The sequence below is a fragment of the Dromiciops gliroides genome, chromosome 1, assembly GCF_019393635.1.
Source record: "Dromiciops gliroides isolate mDroGli1 chromosome 1, mDroGli1.pri, whole genome shotgun sequence".
Classification (NCBI taxonomy): Eukaryota; Metazoa; Chordata; class Mammalia; order Microbiotheria; family Microbiotheriidae; genus Dromiciops; species Dromiciops gliroides.
Window position 1 is genome coordinate 575,698,933 of NC_057861.1, and position 26,684 is coordinate 575,725,616.

The following is a 26,684-nucleotide window of genomic DNA, read 5'->3' on the forward strand; positions in this document are numbered from 1 at the left end:
ATGCTATTATTAATGTACTTTCACAGGGAAATTGTTGTTCAGTTGTGTCCGACTCTTTGTGACCCTATGGACCATATCACACCAATACTGTCCATGGGGTTTTCTTAGCAAAAGATATTGGAGTGGTTTGCCATTTCCTTCTCTAGTGGATTAAGGCAAACAGAGGTTCACAGAATAACTTTTATAATTTCACTAAGCTCAGTTTTACACTTCAATTATAGTCATGTATTGCCTGAACTTATTACAATAATAATATATAGCATTTAAATAGCATGTTAAGGTTTGCAGAATGCTTTACAAGTATTATTTTATTTCATCTTCACAGCAATCCTGGGAGATAGGTGCTTTTATTATCTCCATTTCACAGTGGAGGAAACTGAGGCAGACAGAGGTCAAGAGACTTGCCCTAGGTCATACAGCTTAGTAAGTCTGAGTTTGGATTTGAACACAGATCTTCCTATCTCTAGGCCCAAATGCTCTATTCACTTGTGCTACCTTACTGCCATAGAACTCTAGATTACAATGTTTGCCTGTTAAACAAAAGAATATACTTGGATTTCTTTTATATTTCCTGCATAGAATGAGCTTTCTTAACAATCTATGGGCTCTTCCTTTAGCAAACAAATGTTATCCTGTGGAATAGAACTGTAAATGGGCACCATGACTGCTGACTTTACTAATAGCTCTTCCCTGCTTTATAGTCCCAAGTTAAAGGACTATAATATGGCCTAGCCTTACCATAACAAAAGGTATAAATATCATTCTACACAAAGACAGATACATGAACATTCTGGGTCCCTTATAACTACCTTGCACAGCTGGATCACTATGGACAATGTAAAAGAAGCAATTATCTACATAATTTAAGAGGATACAATAATCCCTTCCCGTTATTTCTATCCCTGATTCTCTGAGGGGCAACTCCTCATCTCTGCATCTAGCTATTTAACTGTTTGACAGGGATGCTAGAGAATGAAAAGAGAAACATGCAGTTATTTTTTCTTGGTTAAAAAAATGTAACTACCACAATAATCATAGTCGAAAACATTTATGTAGTCCTTTAAAGTTTGCATTGTCCAGCAATAGACCACTTCAGGGTTGCCATCCATTTTTAGGTACCTTTAATAGAAGGTGAACAGCACTACATGGCTGGACTGGAAAGAGTTTCAACACGTTTTCTTTGTCTGTACATTTGGTAGGTTGAAATTCTTCACAGCAGAAGCAAATCTTGCCTTCTCCTAGATCCACCTTGGGGACAAAAAGAAAGACAATGTTTTAATTTACAATGATAACCCCATTTCCCCCTCACCCATACATCTAACATGAATACCCAGTCTATACCATGAAGAATCTGTTTGGATGTTCCAAAGCAATAGAAGCAATAAACAAGCATTATTGAGAACTTGCTAGGTGCTAGGCACTGTACTCATTGCTGAGGTTACAAATATAAAAATGAGACATTCCATGCCCTCAAGAAGCTTATATTCTATTTGCTCCCCTAAGGCCTTCTTACCCTGGAACATTTCTTCACTGTGCCAACCTTCTGCCACTGATGAGTCCTTTCTAGGGCCTCCATTTTGGCGAGGGGCCTGGGCTGGTCATTCTTCATTCTCTTCCTAACTTTATGTCTTACTTTTTTTTTTTTTTTTTAGTGAGGCAATTGGGGTTAAGTGACTTGCCCAGGGTCACACAGCTAGTAAGTGTTAAGTGTCTGAGGCCGGATTTGAACTCAGGTACTCCTGACTCCTGGGCCGGTGCTCTATCCACTGCGCCACCTAGCCGCCCCTGCTTTATGTCTTACTCTGAGGATTTCATCACTATGCTCTCACATGGCTACCTTCTTGCCTCTTACCCTTTTCCAGGGTTTTTGTAAGAATCAGATCAGATAAGAAAGTTTTTCTCTCCACTCAACAACTAAAGGAGTGGACACATCAAATGACTGTTGAAAATATAGCAGCTCTTTTAGTGGTGGCAAAGAAATGGAATGGCTAAACAAATTGGGATGTGATTGTAATAGGATACTATTATGCCATAAGAAATAATGAAAATTTTCAGAGAAACCTTGTGAAGATTGGTATAAACTGATGCAGAATTGAATCAGCAAGAACCAGGAGAATAATTTATAAAACAACAACAATGTCATAAAGACAAAAAAACTTTGAAAGACAACTCAAAACAATTCAACGGCCAACCACAATTCCTGAGCATTTTACCCATAGTGATTCACACAGATCAAGATTAAAATAAGACATATATTTTTGAACATGGCCAATGTGAGAATTTGTTTCACTTGTCTATCCATTTTTGTTAAAGGGTTTTTCCTCCAATGAAGGAAGAAGTGAGAGTTAGAGAAAAGATTTTTATTTATTTTTGAAAAGTAAATACATTTTTGAAAAATAAAATTAAAAATTTTAAATAAATTTTAAATGAAGTAAATGTTTTGAAAAATAAATATTTTTTTAAAAATAACAATGAATACACTGTATGCGATAGCACTTTATAAGTTGAAAAGTGCCACACATCTGTATTATCAGAGATCATTTTGTTCAATGCCCTCATTTTCTAGTGGAGACAATGACAGCTCAGAGAAGTTAAGTGATTTTCCCAAGGCCACAGTTTCTTTGGTGAATTAAGGGAGCAAGGGGAAGAAAATCCAGGAGGAGGGAGCCTAAGGGACTCTACTATGAAGAAAAGACATGAGTTTTTAATATATAGACTTTCTGACCTCTATTCAACTGCCCAGAGAGCTTTTTTTTACCTTCTGCTGGAACCCCAGCCTTCTTTCCCATAAATGAGGTCATTGATTTTCTGAATTCTGGATAGAAATGTTATTGTATATTTTAAAGGATTATTTCCCCTTACCTCATAATAGAATATCAGGTTTTTAACTGAGTAATTTTTAAAAAATAACTGTTTCTAATCCATCTCTTCACAAACTAATGATGCATGATACTATTGATGTTGCTGAAGTTATGGCCAGCTGATTTTCCTGTTTTTAAAAAATGTGGCTGTTGCCAGTGCCAAATATCAATACTTTTGCATACTAGGAAAGCCAGACATGAGAGCTTCAGTTCAGAGGTACACTGGATTTTAAGGTCTGCTCACCAGATCACACCTGGGTACACTGGACACAAACTGGGCCCCCTGACAGCCTAGGATAAATCCGGCAAGGTTCAACAGGACGCAGACCACAGACAGTAAGACAAAGAGGTTCACCTGAAACAATAAAGATGGGCCCACAATTGTTAAAGGAAAGTAATAAACTTCAGTGAGGCAGCTTGGGTTGATTATAAAATGAGACATAATATCTTGAAAGATCTTTTTTAAAACATCCATATTTTAGATATCATGAAAAGTTGTAAAAATGTATACCATCCAAATTAGTGAACCAAGAATCAATGTAGCCTCTCTTCCTTCAACTCACCTCCTATCTTCTCTCAAATGACTCCAATTTTTATCTTCCCTATGCCTCCCTTTCTCTACCTCTCATTTCCTTAAATTCAATTCAATAACTGTTTATATATTGAACATCTGCTATGTGTATCTTTATATTTATTAAAAACCAACATCTGTCCTAGGCACTGGGAAAATGTGGAAGAATAAGACTGAGTCCCTACCCTCAAAGATCTTACAATCTAATAGGAAAGATAAGATAGATATACCAATAGCTATAATAAAGATAGGATATGACCAATACTCTTTATCAAATTAAGCTCTGGCCATATCTTCCTTAAGTCTCTCTAACTTGACCAAGATGCTTGGGGGTAGATAATAAATAACTAAAGCAAGAAGGAGTTACTAACTATTTTCCATGTTGAGGCACCCTCTGGCAGTCTGGTGAAACCAGACCCCTTTCTTAGAATTGTTTTTAAATGCAGAAAATAAAATACATAGGAGTACAAAGGAAACAGTTATCAAAATATTTTTTAAAGACAAGTTCATACATTGTACACAGTATCATCAACATTATGCGTTGATCAACTGTGATAGACTTGACTTCTCAGCAATACACTGGTACAAGATAGTTCCAAAGGACTCATGATGGAAAATGCTCTCCAAATCCAGAAGAAAAAAAAGAACTGTGGAATGTGGATACAGATTGAACCAAACTATTTCTTTTGTTTTTGGTGCTATTGTTTGTCTTTTTTGAGGTTCTTCCTTTTTGCTCTGATTCTTCTTTCACAACAAAATTAATGCAGAAATATGTTTAATGCAATTGTACATATATAACCTATATTAGATTACTTGCTGTCTTGAGGAGGGGGGAGAGAGGGGAGGGAAGGAGAAAAATTTGAAACTAGAAATCTTATAAAAACAAATGTTGAAAACTATCTCTACATATAACTGGAAAATAATAAAATACTTTTATAATAAAAAACACAAATTGATAGACCCCCAAGTTAAGAATCTCTGATGAAAGGAAGGAACAAGGAGAAGAGAGAAAACCAGTGCCCAAAATCTAAGTTCATTTTTGAGGTTTAGAAAGTCAGCAATCAGAGACAGTCTGGTACAAATTTATTGGAAAAGACAAGCTCAGAGGTGCAGGCATAAAAGAAATTAACCTAAACTGGAAAGAAAACCTAGCAGAAAAAAAAAGACCAGCCTGTTAATTTAACCCACAGCACTTTTAGTCCCTTCATCTTATTGATGGTTCTTTTCCATGCAATGCATCACTCCAGTCAATGTTTCCATTAATTGTCTTTCGACAGTTAATATGTTTTTTTGGAGGCTGATGGATGTTTTCAAACTACTCAGATACATTTCATTTCAGATATCTGTAATTCCTCTAAGGAATGGTTTATTCCCCTAATATTTAAACAGAATTTCAAATGATCTAATCATTTTTATCCTTTACTCCCCAAATCTGAAATTAATTTTTAAACTACCATAGCACCTTATATAAATGAGTACATGAGAAAGATTTTCTATTTATTTTGCTGCTCTTAAAAGTTCTTAACTTGAAAGATAGTCCCTGTAGTAATGTCTGAAATTTGCCAAATTCTTGAATCTTAAACAAAACAGGTATGTGGAGTTCTCTGAGAGAAAACGACAATTGGAAGAAAACAAGTTTTAGCCAGACTGTTTCTTCAACACTGATATTTATGAATAACATGTTACAGGCAGTAGCTGTGGTTCAGAATCTTGCCTGGAATTTTATCTTCCCATTCTTTCCTCTCCTTTGGTTTTAACTTTGCAAAACAATCAATCCTATTCACATAACAGACATTTTTGAGGTTTGGGGAGACAGCAATCAGAGACAGGCAGGACATATCTAGTGCCATAATGTCTTTGTATTTACCATGGTTACACAACAAGCAAACTAAGATAAAGAACACAATCTTTATTAGTGTCCCTGCTTAAGAGAGTTTAGGGACTAGGGATTAAATAAAACCATTTCCCCTGTAGTTTTCCCTATAGCCAGATATTTACAAATATAACCCTATATAATTAAAAATTAGTCAAGTTCAACCAAGCAGCCCACATTTGATATTGTAAACCAAGAATGACACTTTCTTTTTCACTTGAAAACTGAAATCTTGATCATTAACAGATTAATTCATTTTATAGAAAAGCCAAATCTTATGCAGGGGCTAAGGTTATAAAGTCTCACCCTTCTCCAATTAGAGTTAGATGGGTGATGCAATAGTGCTGGGCCTGGAGTTAGGAAGATTCATCTTCCTGAGTTCAAATCTGGCCTCAGACACTAGCTGTGTGACCCTGGGTGAGTCACTTAAACCTGTTTGTCTCAGTTTCCTCATTTGTAAAATGAGCTGCAGAAGAGAAATGGCAAAACTCTTCAGAATCTGCCAAGAAAACCCCAAATGGGATCACGAAGAGTCAAACATGACTGAAACAACAATGGGTGGTACAGTAGCTGGGCCTGGAGTCAGGGAGATCCGAGTTCAAATTCAACCTTAGACACTTGTTAGTTGTGTGTCCCTGGGCAAGCCACTAAACCTCTGTCTCAGTTTTTTCAATTGTAAAGTGGGGGTCATAATAGTACCTAACTCCCAAAGCTGTTGTGAGGATCAAAGGAGATTATATTTGTAAAGCATTTAACATACTGCTCAGCACATAGAAAAGCCCTTAAGAAGTGGTTATTTCCTTCCTTCCTTCCAATTTATCCTCTATGGAGATAACAGGTAGACATTTCTAAAGTCACCATGTCATTCTTTGCTTAAGCTTCACAATCTGGCTCCAACCAATTACGTCCAGACTAATTACTAATTTCTCTCTCTCTGTCTCTCTCTGTCTCTCTCTGTCCTACTCTTTATTCCCTGCCCACAAAGTTCCAGCTCCTGCCCCCACCCTTTCACCCAAGCTGTTTCCCATGCCTGGAATGTTTTTGTTTCTATTTACACTTCTTGGAACCCCTAATTCCCTTCAGAGCTCAGCTCACCTCCTGCCTCCTTCAGCATTTCCCCAGTTGTTGCTGTCTCCCTATTGATATGTTCATTTTGTATATAGCCTTTACTTACAGATCTGGGAACATGGAAAGTAAGCTCCTAAAGTCAAAGATTATCTCACTTTTGCATTATTAAACCCAACATTTAGCACATTGCCTCACACTTAGTAGTAACTCTAATTCCCAGGCACTTAATAAATGGATGGATTGATTAAAGTCATTATGTAAAGCAAAAATTCCCAGGAAGTAGGGCTGGATAGTAGGTGAGGTGCCATCACTTCCTACTTGCCTCCTCCTTCTTCCCTCTTGCACCCTCCCAAAAAGGAGTTGGGAGAGGTGGTCAGAGAATGTACAACGTGTGTGTTAGGAGGGAAGCAGCAGACCCTCTGAAATTCTAGACAGGAATTCTGTCCTTCCTGTGGATCACCCAGCATCCTCATGCCTTGTAGGTCACAGGACATTTGGTTTACAGAAGGCCTACTCCCCCAGCTACTGAATAGTTTTATATATGCATAACCCTAGACAATAATATGTACACTTTTTTGTGTCCTCCATCTTACTCTTTCCTTCTCTGTTCCTCTCTCTGTCTCTTTCTTCCCCCCTCTCCTATTCATCCCCCTCCCTCCCTTCCTCTTCCTCCTTCTCTCTCCTTTCCTTCCTCTCCCTCCCTCTCACTTCCTTTCTTGCTGTCCCTCCCTTTCCCTCCTTCTCCTTTCCTTTCTTTTCCTCCCTTTCTTTCCCTTTCTCTCTCTCTCTCTCTCTCTGTGTCTCTCTCTGTCTCTCTCTGTCTCTCTCTCTCTGTCTCTCTCTCTCTGTCTCTCTCTCTCTCTCTCTCTCTCTCTCTCTCTCTCTCTGTCTCTCTCCCTCCCCACCTCCATCTTCTTTAACCAACCTATGCTGTACTGACCTTAGCACAATCCCCAAATCATATTTAAAAAACCATACAATTCAGTGGTTTAAACCCATCCGTAATTATGTTCAATGGTTATCATTACAGAGTCAAAACTCAATACTCAATTCAGGGAAGTCTTGTGGCAGAGGTTTTGGGGAGATAATGAATGAATTTATAGACTAGGTCTGATAAAGACAATCATGGACTTTAGGACTGTGGATTTTAGGTGAGCTATGAAAGCATTTCTCCTCCCCTCTGACCTCCTTTTTCAGTTCTAGCTCTATGGATAGTTATCTGATCAATACTGCCATTCCTGACAAGGTCATGTCAATCGATGGCTCTGACTCCTTTCACCATTCCTCTGCTTCCTTGTTCAAAACATCCCTCCTTGCCCACTCCTGCCTATATATGTGGTCTTCCCCTCTTAGAACAGAAGTTTCTTGAATCCAGGGACTGAGGTTTTTGTTTATTTGTTTGTTTTGAACTTGGGTTTTTGTTTTTTTTTTTACTCCCAGGGCCTAGCAGAGTCTTGAATACTTTTGTTGTTGTTCAGTCATTTCAGCTGTGTCTGACTCTCCATGATCCCATTTGGGATTTTTTTGGTAAAGATACTCCAGTGGTTTGCAATTTCCTTCTCCAGCTCAGTTTACAGATGAGGAACTGAGGCAAACAGGGGTAAGTGACTTGCACAGGGTCACACAGGCTAATTAGTATTTGAGACTGGATTTGAACTCATGAAGACGATTTTTCCTGATTCCTAACCTAGTGCTCTATCTATTGTACTATGCTGCCCACATAGAACCAAATAAATGTTTGAACCTTGAATATTTCAATTTAATTTCCTAAAGCTCATAACATTTCTCCAATATTTGAGATTATATTATATCCTTGTTTCCATCTCATTTTAACCTTATGAGGTTATTATATCCATTTTAGAGATAAACAAAATTGCCTAAGGTCACACAACTACTTAAGGGCCCAATCCAGGATTTTAATTTAGGTTTCCCATCTTATATGGAAATCCTTCTTGGTAAGGAGCTTCTTGGTATAAGGAATAGTTTAGCAGTGTTGAATGAAGACCTGAGAGGTTGCATGACTAGTCCATGGCCATATAATATGCCAGAGGAAGGATTTGAACCTATATGTTCCTGACAGTAAGAATGATTGTTTGTTCACTAGATATTATTACCTTTTCATTATTGCTTTTATTCAATAATTGACATTTAATAGAAAAAAGAACTGAATTCAAATCCAGCTTCAGATGTTAATGTATGTGACCCTGACCAAGATACTTGACCTCTGTTTGTCTCAGTTTTCTCATCTGGAAGAAGAAAATAACAATAGTGTCTATATCCCATGGTTGTTGTGAGGTTAAAATGAGATAATATTTGTAAAATGTTTTGTGAATATTATTGTATGAAATAAATGTCATTATTATTATTATTGTCATCAACATTATCATCATTATATGAACAAGGATCTAATCACCAGAACTAGTCATGTTTTTATGAAAGTAATTTTACTCTTAAATATTTGCCTTATTTTTCTATTTTCAATAATGTTAAAGTTTTTTTAATTCCCCCAAATGTAAGTATATAATCAATTAATATATATGGAAAAAAACCTGAATTTAGGTTTCCTGGATTTTACATTTATTTATTTACTTTATTTGGACCCAAAATGGAAGAGAGATTCTCCAGATGCTGAGGTTCCCCAGATGTTCCTTTTTTCTGGTGGTATTGTGTAGACCCTGTAATCCTGAAGGACTTTATCAATAAAACCCAAAGTCACTCAAAAGAGACTGACTTTAAAAAAAGAGAGAGAGACTGACTTTGCGATCCACAAAGGAAAAACTAAATGAACAAAGCAGGCATACCATTTGGATTACAACATGCAAGTTAATCCATTAGATGATATCTCTTAGACAAGGACTGTAGTTGGAGAATAAGCTGGACCCTGAACAGAACAGAAGGAAAAGAGGGGACTGGGGGGGGGGCGGCTAGGTGGTGCAGTGGATAAAGCACCGGCCCTGGATTCAGGAGTTCCTGAGTTCAAATCCGGCCTCAGACACTTGACACTTACTAGCTGTGTGACCTTGGGCAAGTCACTTAACCCCCACTGTCCCGCAAAAAAAAACAAAAACAAAAACAAGAGGGGACTGGATCACATTTCAGAAATCATATGGTCCTTTCAATCTTTCCAAGCTTCTCTTTGCCAAAGCACATTTTTTATCATCCATTTTCTCCTGGTGATGACTCTAGGACTATGAATCTTGAAAGACCATCATCAGAGAATTAAAACAGCCAATGAGCCAAAGATGCATGGTGGAATATCAAGGATGATGTGGATGCAAGATACTGAGTAAAAACTATCAAGGAAATATATGACGGGTAAAGAAGATGGACTTCTCATGTAACACAGGCTAGCAGTAACAAACAGCACAAATAACCACGAAATGTGAAAAGACCCAAAGGTAGGCTGCCAACTTACAAAAAGGGTAACTCTTTTATGAAGTACTTGTGTAAGAACAAGGACAAGAATTGCACAGGATGAGAGGTACAAATGAGTTACAACCTGAACTTGTCTCTGGCTAACCTAGCGCCTCAAATCAGTGATGTCTGTACCCCGAGATGTTTACAATGCCAAACGTGTTATTCTTTTTTTTCCCTCCTCTGCCAAACACTCCGGAATCCAGGTGTGCTTTTGTAGGGTTTATTTTGGAAGGGATACAATTAAGTTCAGAAATAATATACAAAGGTAGAATTACTTTTAAAATGAGTACAAGAAATCCACTCAAAGTCATCTGGATAGCTCCCAAGTTTCCTAAATCTGCTTAAGCTTATGATTCCCTGGCCCTCTCACCAGACCTGGGTCTTGGTTTATACTGTAATTTCTGGGATCATAGCCCAGGCCTCTGGCTGGCCTCAATTCACAATAGCTTCCACCTTTCCCCAGAACCTGTGCTAATATGTTCTTTCTCCCTGTTTCTAGCAGCCTAGGCTTACCTCATTGGGATGCCATGTGTGAGGAACAGGAAGAAAACTAATTTGATTGAACTATTTTGTGTGTGCAAAGAAAGTAATATATAATAAGGCAGCTAGAGTAGGTTGGAGCCAAATTGTCAAGAGCTTTGATGCCAAACAGAGGTACTGTAGACCTCACTAGGTGCTGCAATAGATTAATTTTTGAGGGGCAGCTAGGTGGCACAGTGGATAGAGCACTGGCCCTGGATTCAGGAGGACCTGAGTTCAAATCTGGCCTCAGACACTTGACACTTACTAGCTGTGTGACCCTGGGCAAGTCACTTAACCCCAATTGCCTCACCAAAAAAAAAAAAAATTAAGCCCTCATCCAGATTGGAATTGTAACATTTATGTATATACATATACATATATATATATATATACACACACATACACACGTACATGCATGAATTATATATAATATACTAATATAAATCTATAAAATTGTAAAATTTATATGAAAACATATAAATGACCAGTTGGCTGTGGGGGCAGGAGGACAGACAGAAAGATAAGGAGATGTGTGCTCTTCACCACCCTCGAGTCTCAATTTTGCTGCATAACTGCTCCCTAGAAATCAGCTTTATCTGTACTGTATAAAGTGATTCCAGGTGACCCGACCCTTGGTTGTCAGAAGCTATGTAGTCTCACACTGAGGTAAACAAAGGGATCTGGAACCTTTTACAAGTGCACCAATCTAAGGTAAACAGGCACCAGGTGCCCTTGAATACACTAATCATGAGGAGGTTAAATAAAAGATAAACACAGGGGTTGGTAGAAAGTCTGATATCAGTGGTGGTCCAGTCTTTACCACATAGGACCCATGAGATCTTGAACAAGTCACTTCTCTGGGCCTCAGTTTCCTCATCCAAAAAGTGAGGGGATCCTCTCTAGCTCTACATCAGGCTGTCAAGTTGCCTCCCTCTGGGGAATTGGGTCTAGTCTAACCAGCCTGCATCAGGCCCACATCTGAAAACTTTCCGGTTACGGTTAGTCCTCCACTAACAAAGCTTCCAAATCTGAGCATCAGCTCCTTGGAACAATGAGGAATTGAAGGCCTTTTATTCCAACCTCAGATTAATTAGTGATCATTTTTTCCACTAGAAATAGCACAAAGGTTGCATGTTCTCTCCTTGAAAGGACCTAGTGGAATCAGTTCATAATGACTATTGCTTTCAAGGCCTGGAATAGAGCAGAGCCCAGACCTGGGGCTCAGACACTTAGCAGATACAGACAAGTGGACAAATAATTGAATCTCTCTGTGCCTCATCTCCTTCATCTGTAAAATTAGGAGACTGAACTAGATGTCTTCTAAGTTTTTTTTTCAGCTTAAAATCTATCAGCTTTTAAATTGCCCCTGCCTAGCTAATAGCTAATTCAGGTTATACTGGGGGTAGCCAGAAAATGGACGCTGTTTCCTGTGAAGGACTCATATGTCAGGTATCCCCTGACTACTGTACCCTGGAACTTCCTCATTTAACCATTTTAATGGCAAAATAGAAAACCTAGCTTCTAAAAACCGGCCTGCTTGGCTGCAGACTTTAATATGAATAAATAGTTTTCTGGTGCTTATTCCTTTGGGACTTTTAGCAAAAAGAGTAATTATTTTTCAATCCAATGAACAATGCAATAATCTCAATTTACTTTGCTCTATCCTTTTCCTGACCTTTCACCCACCAACACAAAATAGCTCTCATTTAAATAACCTGCTATGAGACTGTATAATGAGCTAGTAGAATATCCAAAAGGAAACATTTAATTCAACAACTTGTTTCAACTAACTGCTTTTCATCCCCAAATGTTTTTACAGGACATCATCTCATGTGTGGTACCAGACCCTGGCTTACTGTTGAGGGGAATCATTTGCTATTTATATGGGCTAAGATTTCAATTTCTATTTAGTGGGTTAAGACTTTTTTTCTAATTGTGAATCTGGAGAATAGTAAACCACTCTCCTGGGGAAGAAGGCATGACTCAGCATAAAGATTGCTGGAGCTGCCAGCTGGGTAAGGGATAGATGTCCACTGCTGAATGACTCTGGAGTGTGTATTGTCTATCATTTCAAAGCTGTCCGTAACCTGGAACCCAGTGAGTTTCCATCAGGAAGGTCACAGTCAGTGGATTTTTATCAGGGAAGTCAGAAAAGAAAGTTCCGTCTGGAAAAACAACCTGTTCTAGCAATAGCAAAGAATACTAGAGTCAGAAGGATGATCATAAAATCCTTGGTTTCAAGGCTAAATTATTTTTTTGATGCTTGCCTTTCCCTCACTGATGCCCCCACAATGTCCAGTAAGTCTTGAGTCCTGTCGAATTTACCTCCACAGCATCTCTCCCCATATCTATCTTCTTTTCTGCATTCCTACAGGCTTCACTCTCTCTTCTCAACTATTATAATTGCTTCTTAAGCAGTCTCTCTACCTCCAGCTTTTGCAATTTCTAATTTGTTCTTGATACACACATCAAAATAATCTTCTTAAGGCACATATCTCACCATCCCACTTTCCTGGTCAATAACCTTCAGTGGTTCCCTATTTCCTGTATATGGAATAAAATACCAACTTCTTAGCCTGGGATTTTAAACCCTCCACTACTTGGTTAAAACCTACCTTTCCAGTCTTATTTCCCAACATTATCAATTTGTCACATTTCATGTTCCAGCCAAACTGTATTTATTACCAGCTGTTCTTCAAACAGTGTCCTGGAATGATTTAGGAGGGTTAGACTTGGAGTCAGAGAAGACAGACTTCGGTTCAAATCCCACCTCTAGTTATGGGATCCTAGGCCTTAACTTTTGTAAAATTCAGCTTCTTCAACTGTAGTATAAGGGAGTTGGACAAGATGGTTTCTAAGGTCCTTTCCAGCTCTCATCTATGATTCTGTGGCATGTCATTTGTCTATACATTTATGCAGGCAGCAGTGCTCTGGCAAACTTTTTAACAACTGGCTCTCAGGGGCAGCTAGATGGCGCAGTGGATAGAGCACCGGCCCTGGATTCAGGAGGACCTGAGTTCAAATCTGGCCTCAGACACTTAACACTTACTAGTTGTGTGACCCTGGGGCAAGTCACTTAACCCCAATTGCCTCACTAAAAAAAACAACAACAGGGGGCAGCTAGGTGGCGCAGTGGATAGAGCACCGGCCCTGGAGTCAGGAGGACCTGAGTTCAAATCCGGCCTCAGACACTTAACACTTACTAGCTGTGTGACCCTGGGCAAGTCACTTAACCCCAATTGCCTCACTAAAATAAAACAAAACAACAAAAAAACCCCAAAAAAACAAAAACAACAACTGGCTCCCTAGGGAAAACAATGTATGCGTGTATATTTTAAGTTTTATCTGTATTACTAACATTTTCTCCATCACTTTCCAAAGTTTGTATTATCAAGAGAACAATAAACTAAGTCCTGGGGGACAGCTAGGTGGCAAAGTGGATAAAGCACTGGCCCTGGATTCAGGAGGATCTGGCCTCAGACACTTGATACTTACTAGTTGTGTGACCCTGGGTGAGTCACTTAACCCTCATTGCCCCACAAAAAAATAAATGAATGAATGAATGAGCAAACAAACTAAGTCCTGGTTTATAACATTTCCAAGGTGTAAAAGGGGCACTGGACAGAGTGTGATAGACTCATCTTCTTGAGTTCAAATCCTGCCTCAGACATTTCCTAGCTGTGTGACCCTGAGCAAGTCACTCAACCCTGTTTACCTCAGTTTACTCATCTTTAAAATGAGCCAGAGAAGGAAATGGCAAACCACTCCTGTGTCTTTACCAAGAAATCCCCAAACGGGCAACAAAGAGTCAGACTGAACAACAACAATAAAGGTGTAAAACCTCACATTGAAAACTTGTTTGGGTTTTTTTTTTTTTTTTGCAGGGCAACAAAGGTTAAGTGACTTGCCCAGGGTCACACAACTAGTAAGTGTCAAGTGTCTGAGGCCAGATCCTCCTGAATCCAGGGCTGGTGCTTTACCACTGCACCATCTAGCTGCCCCCCTTTACATAGAAAACTTAATGAGATTCACGGAGAGAGAACATGCCTGTATCCCTTATGCCTGGAATACAATGTATCTTCATCTCCTTTGGGCTTTCAGACTATTTCTCTTTCTTTACCACTCAGCTCAGGCATTGTATCTCACATAAGGCCTAGCCTGAGCCCCCCTCAGTCACCCCCCATCCCAAGATCAAAGTACTGCTTCCTTCCTAGAACATTTGGCATTCTCCTTTGGCCGATCACGTCCTACCTTGTGTTAATTATACTTATCCTTTTACATATCATTCCATCTCATTCCTACCCTCACCCACTCTATCCCCACTACCCTCAGTAAAAAGCAGCTATAGAGAGAGCAAAAGCTACGCCTTTTATTTTTTCTTTAAATCTTTGAATCCCTAGGAGTACCTTGATCTGGTGTCTGTCTAGGGAATAGTAATTCTTACACAATAAATGTCATGTCATCTATTGTGGTGTTAAGAAAGGAGTTCTGGGATGAGTCACAGAATCTCAGAAATGGAGGGACTTTACTTCAGCCTGTACCCAGTTAAGATTCCCCTCTATAACAACTCCAACAAATGGTCACGTAACCTCTGCCTGCAATAGCTAATAATAGCTAACATTTATAGAGTGCTTACTTAACTGTGCCAGGCACTGTGCTGGGAGCTTTACAGGTATTGTCTCATTTAAATCTCACAACAACCATGGGAGTTTTACAGATCCCATTTTATAGATAAGAAAACAGGAAGAAGAAAAAGAAACAGGAAAAGAAAGGAGTTGTTGGGAGAAAATTTTGTTGGTGGAGAATCAAACCAAGGTTTATGATGGGCTATAGGTTGTAAGATTCATTATGCCTATTTTATAGATGACTTACTTGCCTATGAGCACGTAGCTAATTAGTAGTAGTCCTGAATGGAATCCAAAGCTCCTGACTTTAAGTTCAGTACTCTATCAAGGAACCTCTATGCCAAAAAAAAATGAACCTATAGGTCCTACTTGAAGAAGCTCATGCCTTCTTCACTGAGAGTTCTCTCTTATAGATCCCTGCTATTTCTTCACAGAAGAACCTCTTTCCTTGTCTATCAGTTAGTCATAGATGTGCCTATAATTCTCCTGGCTAGGAAAGGGTGAAATTAGATATGAAATACTAAAAATACATGTGCAACCTATGACCAGAGCCCCAAGTTCTATGTTTCCATGAACTGGATTTAATTTGGGAAGAGGAAGGGTTTCAAGGATATCTTTATTATGCATTTTGCCCCTACACAGAATTTCCTCTGGGGAATCTCAGAACATAGTTTATGTTTAGGTCCATGCAGATATGAGTAAAAGTGTCTCCTAGTTCTATGCAAGCATTCAAGGAAACAATGCATAGTATTTTATTCCACAGACAGAATATTGAAAACACTCACGAACAATCAATATAATTTTTCTCCCTCTCTAGGGTCTATAAAATCCACCAGATTCAAAGTACCATCATATGGTTTGGAATCTACTTGTTCTTAGAAGCAAATCAAATTTGGCACTTCTGGAGAAGTAATCCCATAACACTTTGGTGAGTCTCTTCTGTAATCCCAGGCACCCATGTAGGTCTTGTTACACTACACTAAAGACTTGTATTTCCCTCAGAAGGGAAATGAACCTGGGTTCTCACCAGACCAGCACTGTACAAACAACATAGTGGTTGCAAAGAACAAAGTCCAGATTTTTTGCTCCTTCACCTTTGGGACCACATGTTCTATCATTTTCTCCCCCAAAATCTGATACTTCTTAGTAATCCCATTTTTCTTCCAGAAGACTTGAGCCCAGAATTCTCCAATATAGCCATTTGGAATAATTTCCCTCTCCTGGAGCATCATGCTTGAGAGCATATGCAAATACAACAGGCTTGAGATAATTAGCAAACAAAACATGCCTCTGATAGGTTCCATAGTGACTTAGGATCCAGAAACTTGGGGCACAACAACTCTGGCTTTTCCATTCCTGCCATCTCTTGGGTTAAGAGGCTGCCATTTCTGTTGCTGAAGGAGGGATAATAGGCCAGTTTCTAAGAGTGATGCATGTGTGTTTGCTGATATATAAGTATCACCCTACTGGAGAACAAAGTCTGCTTTCATGTCTTTAGGTCTCAGTTCTCTCTGGATTGGTTTAGAAAAAAAGGAGGGGTAGGGGAAAGAAGTAACTCTATAACCAAGACTCCCTTTCATAGGTCCAGCACAAAGGAATTGTGCAGAACTTGTAACACCAACAAAGAACAACCCATTCAACCAAATCACCCATAATCAGACACTAAATCACTCATCCCAAATGAGGTGTTAATAGATTTCTCTCAGTAGATGTTCCTCCAAACACTCAACATAGTTGACACATATCTTCCAAAGACACGTGCAATCAAAATATTGTACAAATGCTCAGCTTCCTTTAATGCTCTATACATGTGTTATGGTGATTCTGAGATTCTACATTGATAATTCACTGTATGTTATTGGCATGTAGCACATCTATAGGAAATACATGTAATAAAAATGCATCAAGTTTTAAATTGAAAGGATGAACTCAAACTTATGCTATAATTAGCTCAAAGAAAATCTGGAACTACATGAAAAATAGAGTAATAACAACTAGCATTTATATTGTAAGGTTTGCAAAGCACTTTGCAAATATTATCTCATTTTATTCTCACAACAACCCTGGAGGATAGGTGCTACTATTATTCCTATTTTAGATATGAGGAAACTGAGGTTGAAAAAAATTATATGACTTGCTCAGGCTCACAAAGCAAGTCAGTACCTGAGGCAGGATCTGAACTCAGGCCTTCCTGACTTTGGGACCAGTGCTCTATTTAGGTAGCCACCTATCTTCCTCAAAAGATAGCTCAAAAATCTGAGTAAAGACCAGTAAGCATTATGAGAAATCAAGAAAGAAATTATATCTATAGCAGGAAAAGAGAAAGGGACCCAAAACAGAGCCTTGTGTACCTTTACAGTTGGAGGGTACAATATGAGTGATTATCCAACCAAGGAGACTGAGGACTATTCAAAGTAGTTCAACTATATTATAAATTAAATAGCTTTCTTTGGACCAGATAATTTCTATGGAAAAATGTTTTTGTGGTCCTAGTTCTATACAAGTGATCCTAAGTTAGAGACTGCTTCTAGCTTAGGTTCACATAGCTGGGCCACACAGTGAGACAACAAAATAAAAGCTTTATGAGGCACCATTTTAGCAAAAGGAATTCAATGACCGAATATCCAGTACCAAGGAAATCAACATAATAGGTTATATTTCAATCCATCACAAAGTCCAAGATTCCAATTTCCTTAGACCTGTTTCTAGAGTTTATATGAACATAGAATTGTTTGCTTAAACTCCTTTAATCCTCAGACCCCTAAAAGTTTATTACTATGTTCTCTTCTTCAGACATCCTTTAAGTCTTATTCAGAAGTATGGCAAATAAATTCTCCTCTTAGAGCAGGTACTCTCTGCCAACAAATCAGACAAGGGGCTCAACTGCAAACAGAATTAGCCAAGGCTTAACTGCAAACAGAATTAGCCATCTCTTTGTCCTTTCAAAAATTTTCATTTTGCAATGACCCTGCCCTGATTTTTATAGTCGCTTTCCTTGTTTGTTTTTTTTAAAGATTATTTTTATTAGCTTTCTACCTCTAAGTAAAGCTAAAAGGATTCTTCCTTTCCCTTCCCCCTCCAGGGCTAAAGATACAAACTTTGTTTTGCTCAAGCACAGTTACCAGGAAAACTAAAAGTTTTTATTACCTCCAATTGTTTATTCCTGGCAAGAATAACTTGCAAATCACAATGGTACTTCCAAGTCTTCTGGTCCATGAAAAGCAAATTCTCTTTTGTCAGGACAGATTTTCTACATGGTTTTTTTTCTAGCTTGGCTCCCCAGTTTCCTTGTCTTAACTTTCTTTACTTTCAGGTCATTTCCCTTTATTTCCAAGGAATGGACTTTATTAGCAAGCTGACAGGCTAACTTAACAGAGGAGAGAGACAGGTACATGTGTTGCCTCTCAGATTCACCATGTGAGTCACACACTATTTTAGGGTCCTCAACCTGTGAATTTATTTGAGTAAACAGGTAGCCTGGCTGAGCACCAGAAAGCAAAAGCACCTTTCAGGGACTCAGACATGGCTCCAGCTCTTAAAAGTTACAACCTCTTTCTTCCATATGGAGCACAAAAGGGTAAACTAGTTATAGTCTTCCCATGAATCAACATTGCTTTTTTTTTTTTTTTTAGTGAGGCAGTTGGGGTTAAGTGACTTGCCCAGGGTCACACAGCTAGTAAGTGTTAAGTGTCTGAGGCCGGATTTGAACTCAGGTACTCCTGACTCCAGGGCCAGTGCTCTATCCTCTGCACCATCTAGCTGCCCCCAACATTGCTTTTTGACAGTGAAAACTATTCTTGGGGCACTGAAAGTTTTCTATGAACTTTATTAATCATTTTACTATTACCATCACTTCCCTCTTTTCTGCAGCACATTTTACTAACAAAGCAACCTGCTATGAATCCTGTCTATAACAGCAGCTGTGGGTTTCTAGGCATCACATTTTCTGTTTTAACTAATCAAAATGCTGGTTGCACTTCTATCCTGCCTCTCAGGATAGAAATGACAAAATAAATTTGAGATGGTAGAAAAGGAATCAAGTAAGATTTTCATTAGAATTATAGACCTCTGGTTGCAAAATTCAAGTTTTTATCACCACTCCCCACACTCCACTTTCTATGTCCCTCACCCCAACCTTTCTCCAGCTCTTTTAGTTTCCCCTTCCCTATAGCTTCCCCCTCCCTTGCCCTACTTCCTTTTAGCTTCTAATAGACCATTCCTCTCTAACCCTTTAGCAGTGGTGATAACCACTCTAGTCCTTTCTTTGAGGTGTAAAAGATTCAAAAACATCAACTGTTTTCCTTCAGTTCTGAACCAGGCTTCCCATTTTGGTGATGGACAGTGACATTAGTTTACCCTGGGAGGTAAAAGTAAGAAAACCCATCAGAGAAGGAGAGATTCATTCCAGCCTTATGCATCTTGATCTCAATCATCCATCTATTCAAAAGTGGGAAAGGGGAAGGGAATAAGAATTTATATCAAAATAGGTAGAAGAAATATTATCTCATTTTATCCTCACAACCACCCTGGGAGGTAGGTGCTATTATTATCCCCATTTTACAGTTGAGGAAATGGAGGCAAACTGAGGCTAAGTGTCTTGCCCAGGGTCAAATGCCTAGTCAGTGTCTGAGGCCAAATTTAAATGTAGGTTTTCCTAATGTCAGGCTCAAAGCTCTATCCACTGTACCACCTAGCTGCCTCTACTCAGAAGTAGTTCCAGTTGCTATTTAAATTTGTGAGATTTTGGAAGTATTGGGTGGTAGATAAAGGTAGAAACTCAATTATATCACTGTTTCCTAGACAGAAGAGTACTGTGTACTAAGATGGGTATAATCTTAAAAACTTAACCACATTTCCTATAGCTGTGTGACACTGGACAAATCACTTAACCTCTCTGAGTCTGTTTTCTCAGTTTTTGATTTTTTGGTTTTTTGGCAGGGCAATGAGGGTTAAATGACTTGCCCAGGGTCACACAGCTAGTTAAGTGTCAAGTGTCTGAGGCCGGATTTGAACTCAGGTACTCCTGGATCCAGGGCCGGTGCTTTATCCACTTTTCCACCTAGCTGCCCCTGTTTTCTCAGTTTTTAAACGAAGGGGTTGGATGAGATGAACAGTAAGGTTCCTTCTAATTCTGTCTTGAAAAAGCTTTTAAAACTCAATGCTCCCTATTCCTCTCCTCCCACTCTTCTAAACTTTCTGCAATCTAGATTCTGACCTCATCACCAACCAAAGCCACTCTCTCCAAAGTTACCAGCAATCTCTTAATTGCTGAATTCAATGGCCCTTACCTTTATAACTTCTCTGAAACATTTGATATTGTTGGCCACTCTCTCTTCCAGGATATTCTCTCCTCTCTGGGCTTTTGTGCCACTGTCAGTCAATTAGTCAGCAAACATTTATTAAATACTATAGGCCAGGCACTATACTAAGTGCCAGGAATACAAAAAAAGGCAAAAACCAAAAACACAAGGACACTTCCCTCAAGGAACTCTCATTCTTTTTGGGGGGGAGGGGAGTTGTGGGGTTTTTTGCAGGGCAATGAGGGTTAAGTGACTTGTCCAGGGTCACACAGCTAGTAAGTGTCAAGCGTCTGAGGTTGGATTTGAACTCAGGTCCTCCTGAATCCAGGGCCAGTGCTTTATCCACTGCACCACCCAAGGAACTTTCATTCTAAAGTGAAAGAGGACATGCAAAAAAATTAGACATACAAGATAATCTCAAAGAGAAGATACTAGCAAGGGGAGGACCCAGAAAAGCCTCCTGAAGAAGCCAGAAGGAAGAGGTGAGGATGTAGAACATTCTGAGCATGAAGGACAACCAGAGAAATGGCAAAGAAACAGGAGATAGAATGTCATGTACAAGGAACAGTAAGGAGGCCAGTGTCACTGGATCATAGGATATATGGAGAGGCAGGAAGGTAGATAGCACAGTGGATGGAGCATCAGGCTTGAACTCAGGAAGAACTGAATTCCAATCTGGCCTCAGACACTTACTAGCTGTGTGACCCTGAGCAAGTCACTAAACCCTTTTTGCCTCAGTTTCCTCATCTGTAAAATGAGCTGGAGAAGAAAATGGCAAACCTTTCTAGTATATTTGCCAAGAAAACCCCAAATGGGGTCATTAAGAGTTGGACACAACTGAAACAACTGAACAACAACAAGGGAAGAGGGGAGAGTTTAGATGAGAAAATGATGAATTCTGGTTTTGACACATTGAGCTTGGGATGTCTGCAGGATGTGAGATGTCCAAAAGACAGCAAGTGTTGTGAGATTGGAACTCAAGAGAGAGGTTATATTGATCTGGGAATCATATCTATAGGATTTTAATCCCCCAATCATGATGAAATCACAAAGTGAAGTAGCTAAGAAAAAGAAGATAAGTGGGCCCAGGACAGATGTTTGAGTCACACCCCCTCTTCCTGGGTATGATCTAGATGAAGATTCAACAAAGGAGAATGAAAAGGAGCCATCCCAAACAAGAGAACAAACTGTAGTGTCACAAAAACCTAGAAAGGGCAGTATACAAAAGATGGAGATCTTTGGTGTTAAAGGTTGAAGAGGTGGAGAAGGATGAGTAACAAGAAAAGACCGTTACCTTGAGCAATTATGAGATCATTGTCAACTACGGAGAGAGTGGTTTCAGTTGAAAGATGAGGTTGGAAGTCAAATTGTAGCAGTTTTAGAAAAAGTAATAATAATAATAATAAGTAATAATAGTTATACACTGCCTACTTATGTGCCAGACTGTGATAGAGCTTTACAGTATTATCTCATTTGTTCTTCACCACAACCCTGTGAGGTAGGGACTATTATTAACCCACATTTTATAGTGGAGGAAACCAAGGTAAACAAAAACTTGCCCAGAGTTACATAACCAGAAAGTGTCTGAGACCAGAGGAAAAGAAATGGAAATACTGAGTATAGATGGATTTCTCAAGGAACTTAGTCATGAAGGGGAGGAGAGTTGGACAAAAAATATAAGGAAAGTTGAATCGAATGAGGGCTTTTTTCAATTGTATGGATTGGTTTGGAACCGCCTTACAATTCTTCCCAATTCTAAATCTAGTGCTTGGAGTCTCCCTTTTTTATACCTTCCTTAACTAGGAAGGATTACTTAGGAGGATCCCTAAATGAGAACAATACAGGAGACAGTGACTTTGATTTCTCTACCTTCAGTGTGTTTGTGTGGGAGCAGGTCACTGAGATGATGTTCCCTCACATCTCTTCTAAATTTTGTTGATTAACTCTCTCTCTCTCTCTCTCTCTCTCTCTCTCTCTCTCTCTCTCTCTCTATATATATATATATATATATATATATATATATATATATAAAATATTAACTCATATATGTATGATAAATATATATATATCTTAGATATATCTAAAATTGGGTGTACATAACATACATACATATACATGTGTGTGCATATATATATATATATAATCTTTTGTACATAGTTTGTACATAGCTGTTTTCATGATATCTCTGCCATTCCACTGTGATCTCTTTGAGAGCAGCTACTAGGTTTTTTTTCTGCCTCTTTGCATCCCTACTTCTTAACATAGTGCCTGGCACAAAGTAAGTACTTATTGACTGATTGACTGATTAGACTTTCTCCTTCTTGCTCATTGGAAATAGAGAGAGATGGTCAGGGTACTGGGTTAGCAAAGCAGTGGTTTTCTCCATACCTTTACCTTTACCTTTCTCAATTTTGGGGGTAAAGTTTAGTCAAATATCTCCCCTTTGCCCTCAGTCTAGAGGTAACCATCTCTGATGGAGGAGATGGAGAGAAAAGGAAGCTCTTTCTACTCATTGTTATCTATACCTATACTCTTTTGTATGCCTCAGAGAATAATAGGGCATTCTAATTAACTCCACCCCAGCAATGTGCCACTGTAAATGAAATATTTTTAATTTTCTTCTTATGGCATCTTTTGCCATATCAACAAACCATTAAGAAACAATACTGTAGGGGGCAGCTAGGTGGTGCAGTGGATAAAGCACCGGCCCTGGAGTCAGGAGTACCTGAGTTCAAATCCAGCCTCAGACACTTAACACTTACTAGCTGTGTGACCCTGGGCAAGTCACTTAACCCCAATTGCCTCACTAAAAAAAAAAGAAACAATACTGTAGGTAGGTTTTTATTCCTTTTCGATGTGAACAAATGACTTTCCAACTAAGCCAAGGGTGGGGCTAAATCAGTATGTCCTTTCCATGCTTCAATCAAGGTTATTTAACTTGCTATACCAAAGCCAAGACTATGCAATAAAATCCAATGCAGAAACCACCACAAAGATAACATGAGCATTTATGCACTAAACACTTGTGTAAATCAGTTTTGTCAGCTGTGTATACCCTTTTTGAATCTCATTGCCAAATTAACGTGTGTTGGCCAAGCTATTCCTTTCCATCAAAAACACAAAACCTATACTAGTCATCAGGGGTATTAATTATCAAAATTGAATATTTTGAATTGAATTAATTAAAAATAAATAATAATTTGCTTCATTTTTTTCAATGTATATAAATTTATATGACAACTTGTTTAAATATAATTATTATATAAATAATACTTAAATAACTCATAAATGCACAACATATATATGTGTGTATATAAATACATATATACTTCCTGTACCCTTCCCAGCACACCCCTCCCCCACCTTTCCAGATTAAACATTTTTATTTATATTTTTCTATTCCAATCACTAGCCTCCCTTGCCCCCTCCTCTTCCCCCTCCCAGAGGCGGTAAATAATCCAATATGGGTTGTACATATGTGATCATGGAAAACATCACCGTATTTGTCACTTAATGAAAGAATGTGAAAAATAGCATGCCCCAATCTCTTCCATCAATATCAGATCTTTCCCTGGAAGTGGATAGTATGTTTCATCAATATTCCTTTGGAATTGACTTGGATCATTGCATTGCTGATAATAGTCAAGTCATTCACAGTTCTTCATCAAACAACATTGCTGTCTCTATGTAGAGTATTCTCTTGGTTTTGCTCACTTCCCAATACATCATTTCTTACATGTTTTCCCAAGCATTTTTAAAGCTCTTATTTTTTCAAATAATTTATATAGTATTGTGATTAATTATTCTTTAAAAGTTTGTTAGAAATTCACTTATGAATCTATCTGGTCCTAGAGATTTTTCAACTCATTCAACTTTTCCTTCAAAAACCCAGATGCTATACTACTTGGTGTATACATGCTAAGTATTGATATGACTTCATTGTCCATGGTACCCCTCAGCAAAATATAGTTTCCCTCCCCAACTCCCCCAATTAGATTTATTTTTGCCTCTGTTTTGTCTGAAATCATAATTGCTATCCCTACTTTCCTTGCTCCAAATGAAGCACAATAGAACCTGCTCTAACTCTCTACATTCACCCCACATGTATCAATAACTCTGCCTCAAATGTGTTCATATTTATAGTTATAATGACTAACTGTCTATATCTCTCCATGCTATTTTTCATCTGCTCATCCTTCCCATTCTGACCCCCACCCTATCCTTTCCCATAAATGCCTTACCTATGATCACCACCTTCCCCAATATTCCCTCCCCCTTAACATTCCTCCCTCCCCCTCCATTATCACCATTCCTATCTGAACTTCCCTATAGGGTAAGATAGATTTCTATATCAAACTGAGTGTATTTGTTGTTCCCTCTTTGTGCCAACTTTGATGAGAATCAGGTTTAATCTTTGCCCGTGTCCCATAGATAAGTAGATAGATGAATGAATGAATGAATGAATGAATGAATGAATGAATGAATGAATGAATGAATGAATGAATGAATTTGCTTCCCTTTAAAAGGAAATGCTAAAACTAAAAAGAAAGGAAAATGCCTTGAATTAAAAACATAAATTAAAATTCACAATGTTCTTCCTCGAATATCCAAGAAGAAAAAAAAAACACTTTCAAAAGAAACTTCTTGAAATGACTTCTAAACTTGAAACTGAAATTTACCAAGTTTACCCAAGGTGACCATAGTCCTTACTTACCTAGTTGGGCTCAATATCAATTACCAATAGGGTCAATTTAGAGGTCATCCTTGAAGATTATGGCCTAAGCCATAAAAAAAATGGTTAAATGATAAGCCCAGGTAATTAGCAAAGCATTCCTCATCAAATTCATGCTAGAAATTCTGGCTTCAAAATCATATATTCATTTTCTACTCAATGACTATTTCCCATGGCTTTTACCATAATCTTATTTGCAGAAAACCTAATTCTTTTAATCTTTTTAGTCAACTTTTTAGTTTCTTGCAAGTTGTACTTTTTAAAAAAATGCTTATGAGCTAAGAAAGCAAACTGTCCAAATGGAGGAAGGATTTCTATGTTTAAGGAATTGGCCTGCTAAAGGATTTGGCGGGGAGGGCAGAGCCAAGATGGTGGAGGAAAGGCAGTGATTTCTCAAAGCTTCCCGCAAGATTACCCCAAAAACCTCCAAATAATGCCACAGGACAATTCCAGGAGCAGCAGAACCCACAAAAGGATGATGTGAGATCATTTTCCAGCCAAAAATGGCTTAGGTCAACAGGAGAGGTCTGTTGTACCAGAGTGAGAGCCTTGCATGCAGATTCAGCACAGGCCGAATCAGGCCGGACGCCGCCCCCCCCCCCCCCCCCCCCGCCCCGCCCCGCCCCCCCCCCCCAGCCTCTGAATCAGCTGCAGTGGTAGCTTCTTCTGGAACTAAGCTCACAGTCTGGTGAGAGGGCCAAGTGGCTGACCAGGGGAAGATTAAAGGGGTCTCTGCTGGTGCTGAGGCAGACCTCAGTTGTTTTGCCTGTGCTGGGAATCAGGAAGCAGTCTTGAGTGGTGGGCCCAGGTGGGAGAGGGGCTCAGTCTCACCCAAAGCTTGCAACCATAGTGAAACAGATTTTTTGTTTCCAGGTTTAAGAGCAAGTAGACCTGGGTTTATTTACAGACCAGAGCACAGGCCAGGCGAGTGCAGAATGTGTCTTTCCTTAAATCGTACCATTTGGGACCCTCCCCCCCCCCAAGCTTGGGACAGTGAATTTTGGAAGCAGTCCCCCACTTTAAGAAGGAGTTAAAAATCAAGAAATAGGCTAGCAAAATTGACAGAAAAAGATACAGACCCTAGAAAGTTTCTTTAGTGACAAGGAAAATCAAAATACACCCTCAGAAGTAGACAACAAAGTCAAAGCTCCTACATCCAAAGCTTCCAAGAAAAATATGAATTGGTCTCAGGCCATAGAAGTGCTCAAAAAGGATTTTGAAGATAAGGCAAGAGAGGTAGAGGAAAAAATGGAAAGAGAAATGAGAGTGATGCAGGAAAGTCATGAAAAAAAGTCAACAGCTTGAAAAGCCAAATGGAAAAGCTCTCTGAAGAAAATAATTGCTTAAGAACTAGGATTGAACAAATGGAAGCTAATGACTTTATAAGAAATCAAGACACAACGAAACAAATCCAAATGAATAAAAAATAGAGGGCAATGTGAAATATTTCCTTGAAAAAACAGCTGACCTGGAAAAAAGATCTAGGAGAGATAATTTGAAAATTATTGGACTAGTTGAAAACCATGATAAAAAAAAAAGAGCTTTGGGCAGCTAGGTGGCACAGTGGATAGAGCACCAGCCCTGGAGTCAGGAGTACCTGAGTTCAAATCCGACCTCAGACACTTAACACTTACTAGCTGTGTGACCCTGGGCAAGTCACTTAACCCCAATTGCCTCACTAAAAAAAAAAAAAAAAAAAAAAAAGAGCTTTTACA

The 26,684-nt window shown here is 38.8% G+C and overlaps 1 protein-coding gene across 2 annotated transcripts in view; it reads right to left on the reverse strand.

Moving 5' to 3' along the window:
* Window positions 1-26,684, reverse strand: part of FAM189A2 (family with sequence similarity 189 member A2) — a 73,695-nt gene that overhangs the window by 19,957 nt on the left and 27,054 nt on the right. For both annotated transcript variants that reach the window (XM_043978655.1, XM_043978656.1), the window contains exons 3-4: window positions 3,106-3,216; window positions 1,120-1,248 (exon numbers count right to left, since the gene is read on the reverse strand). In XM_043978655.1, the coding sequence (XP_043834590.1) occupies window positions 1,120-1,248; window positions 3,106-3,216 (240 nt within the window). The remainder of the gene's footprint in view (window positions 1-1,119; window positions 1,249-3,105; window positions 3,217-26,684) is intronic.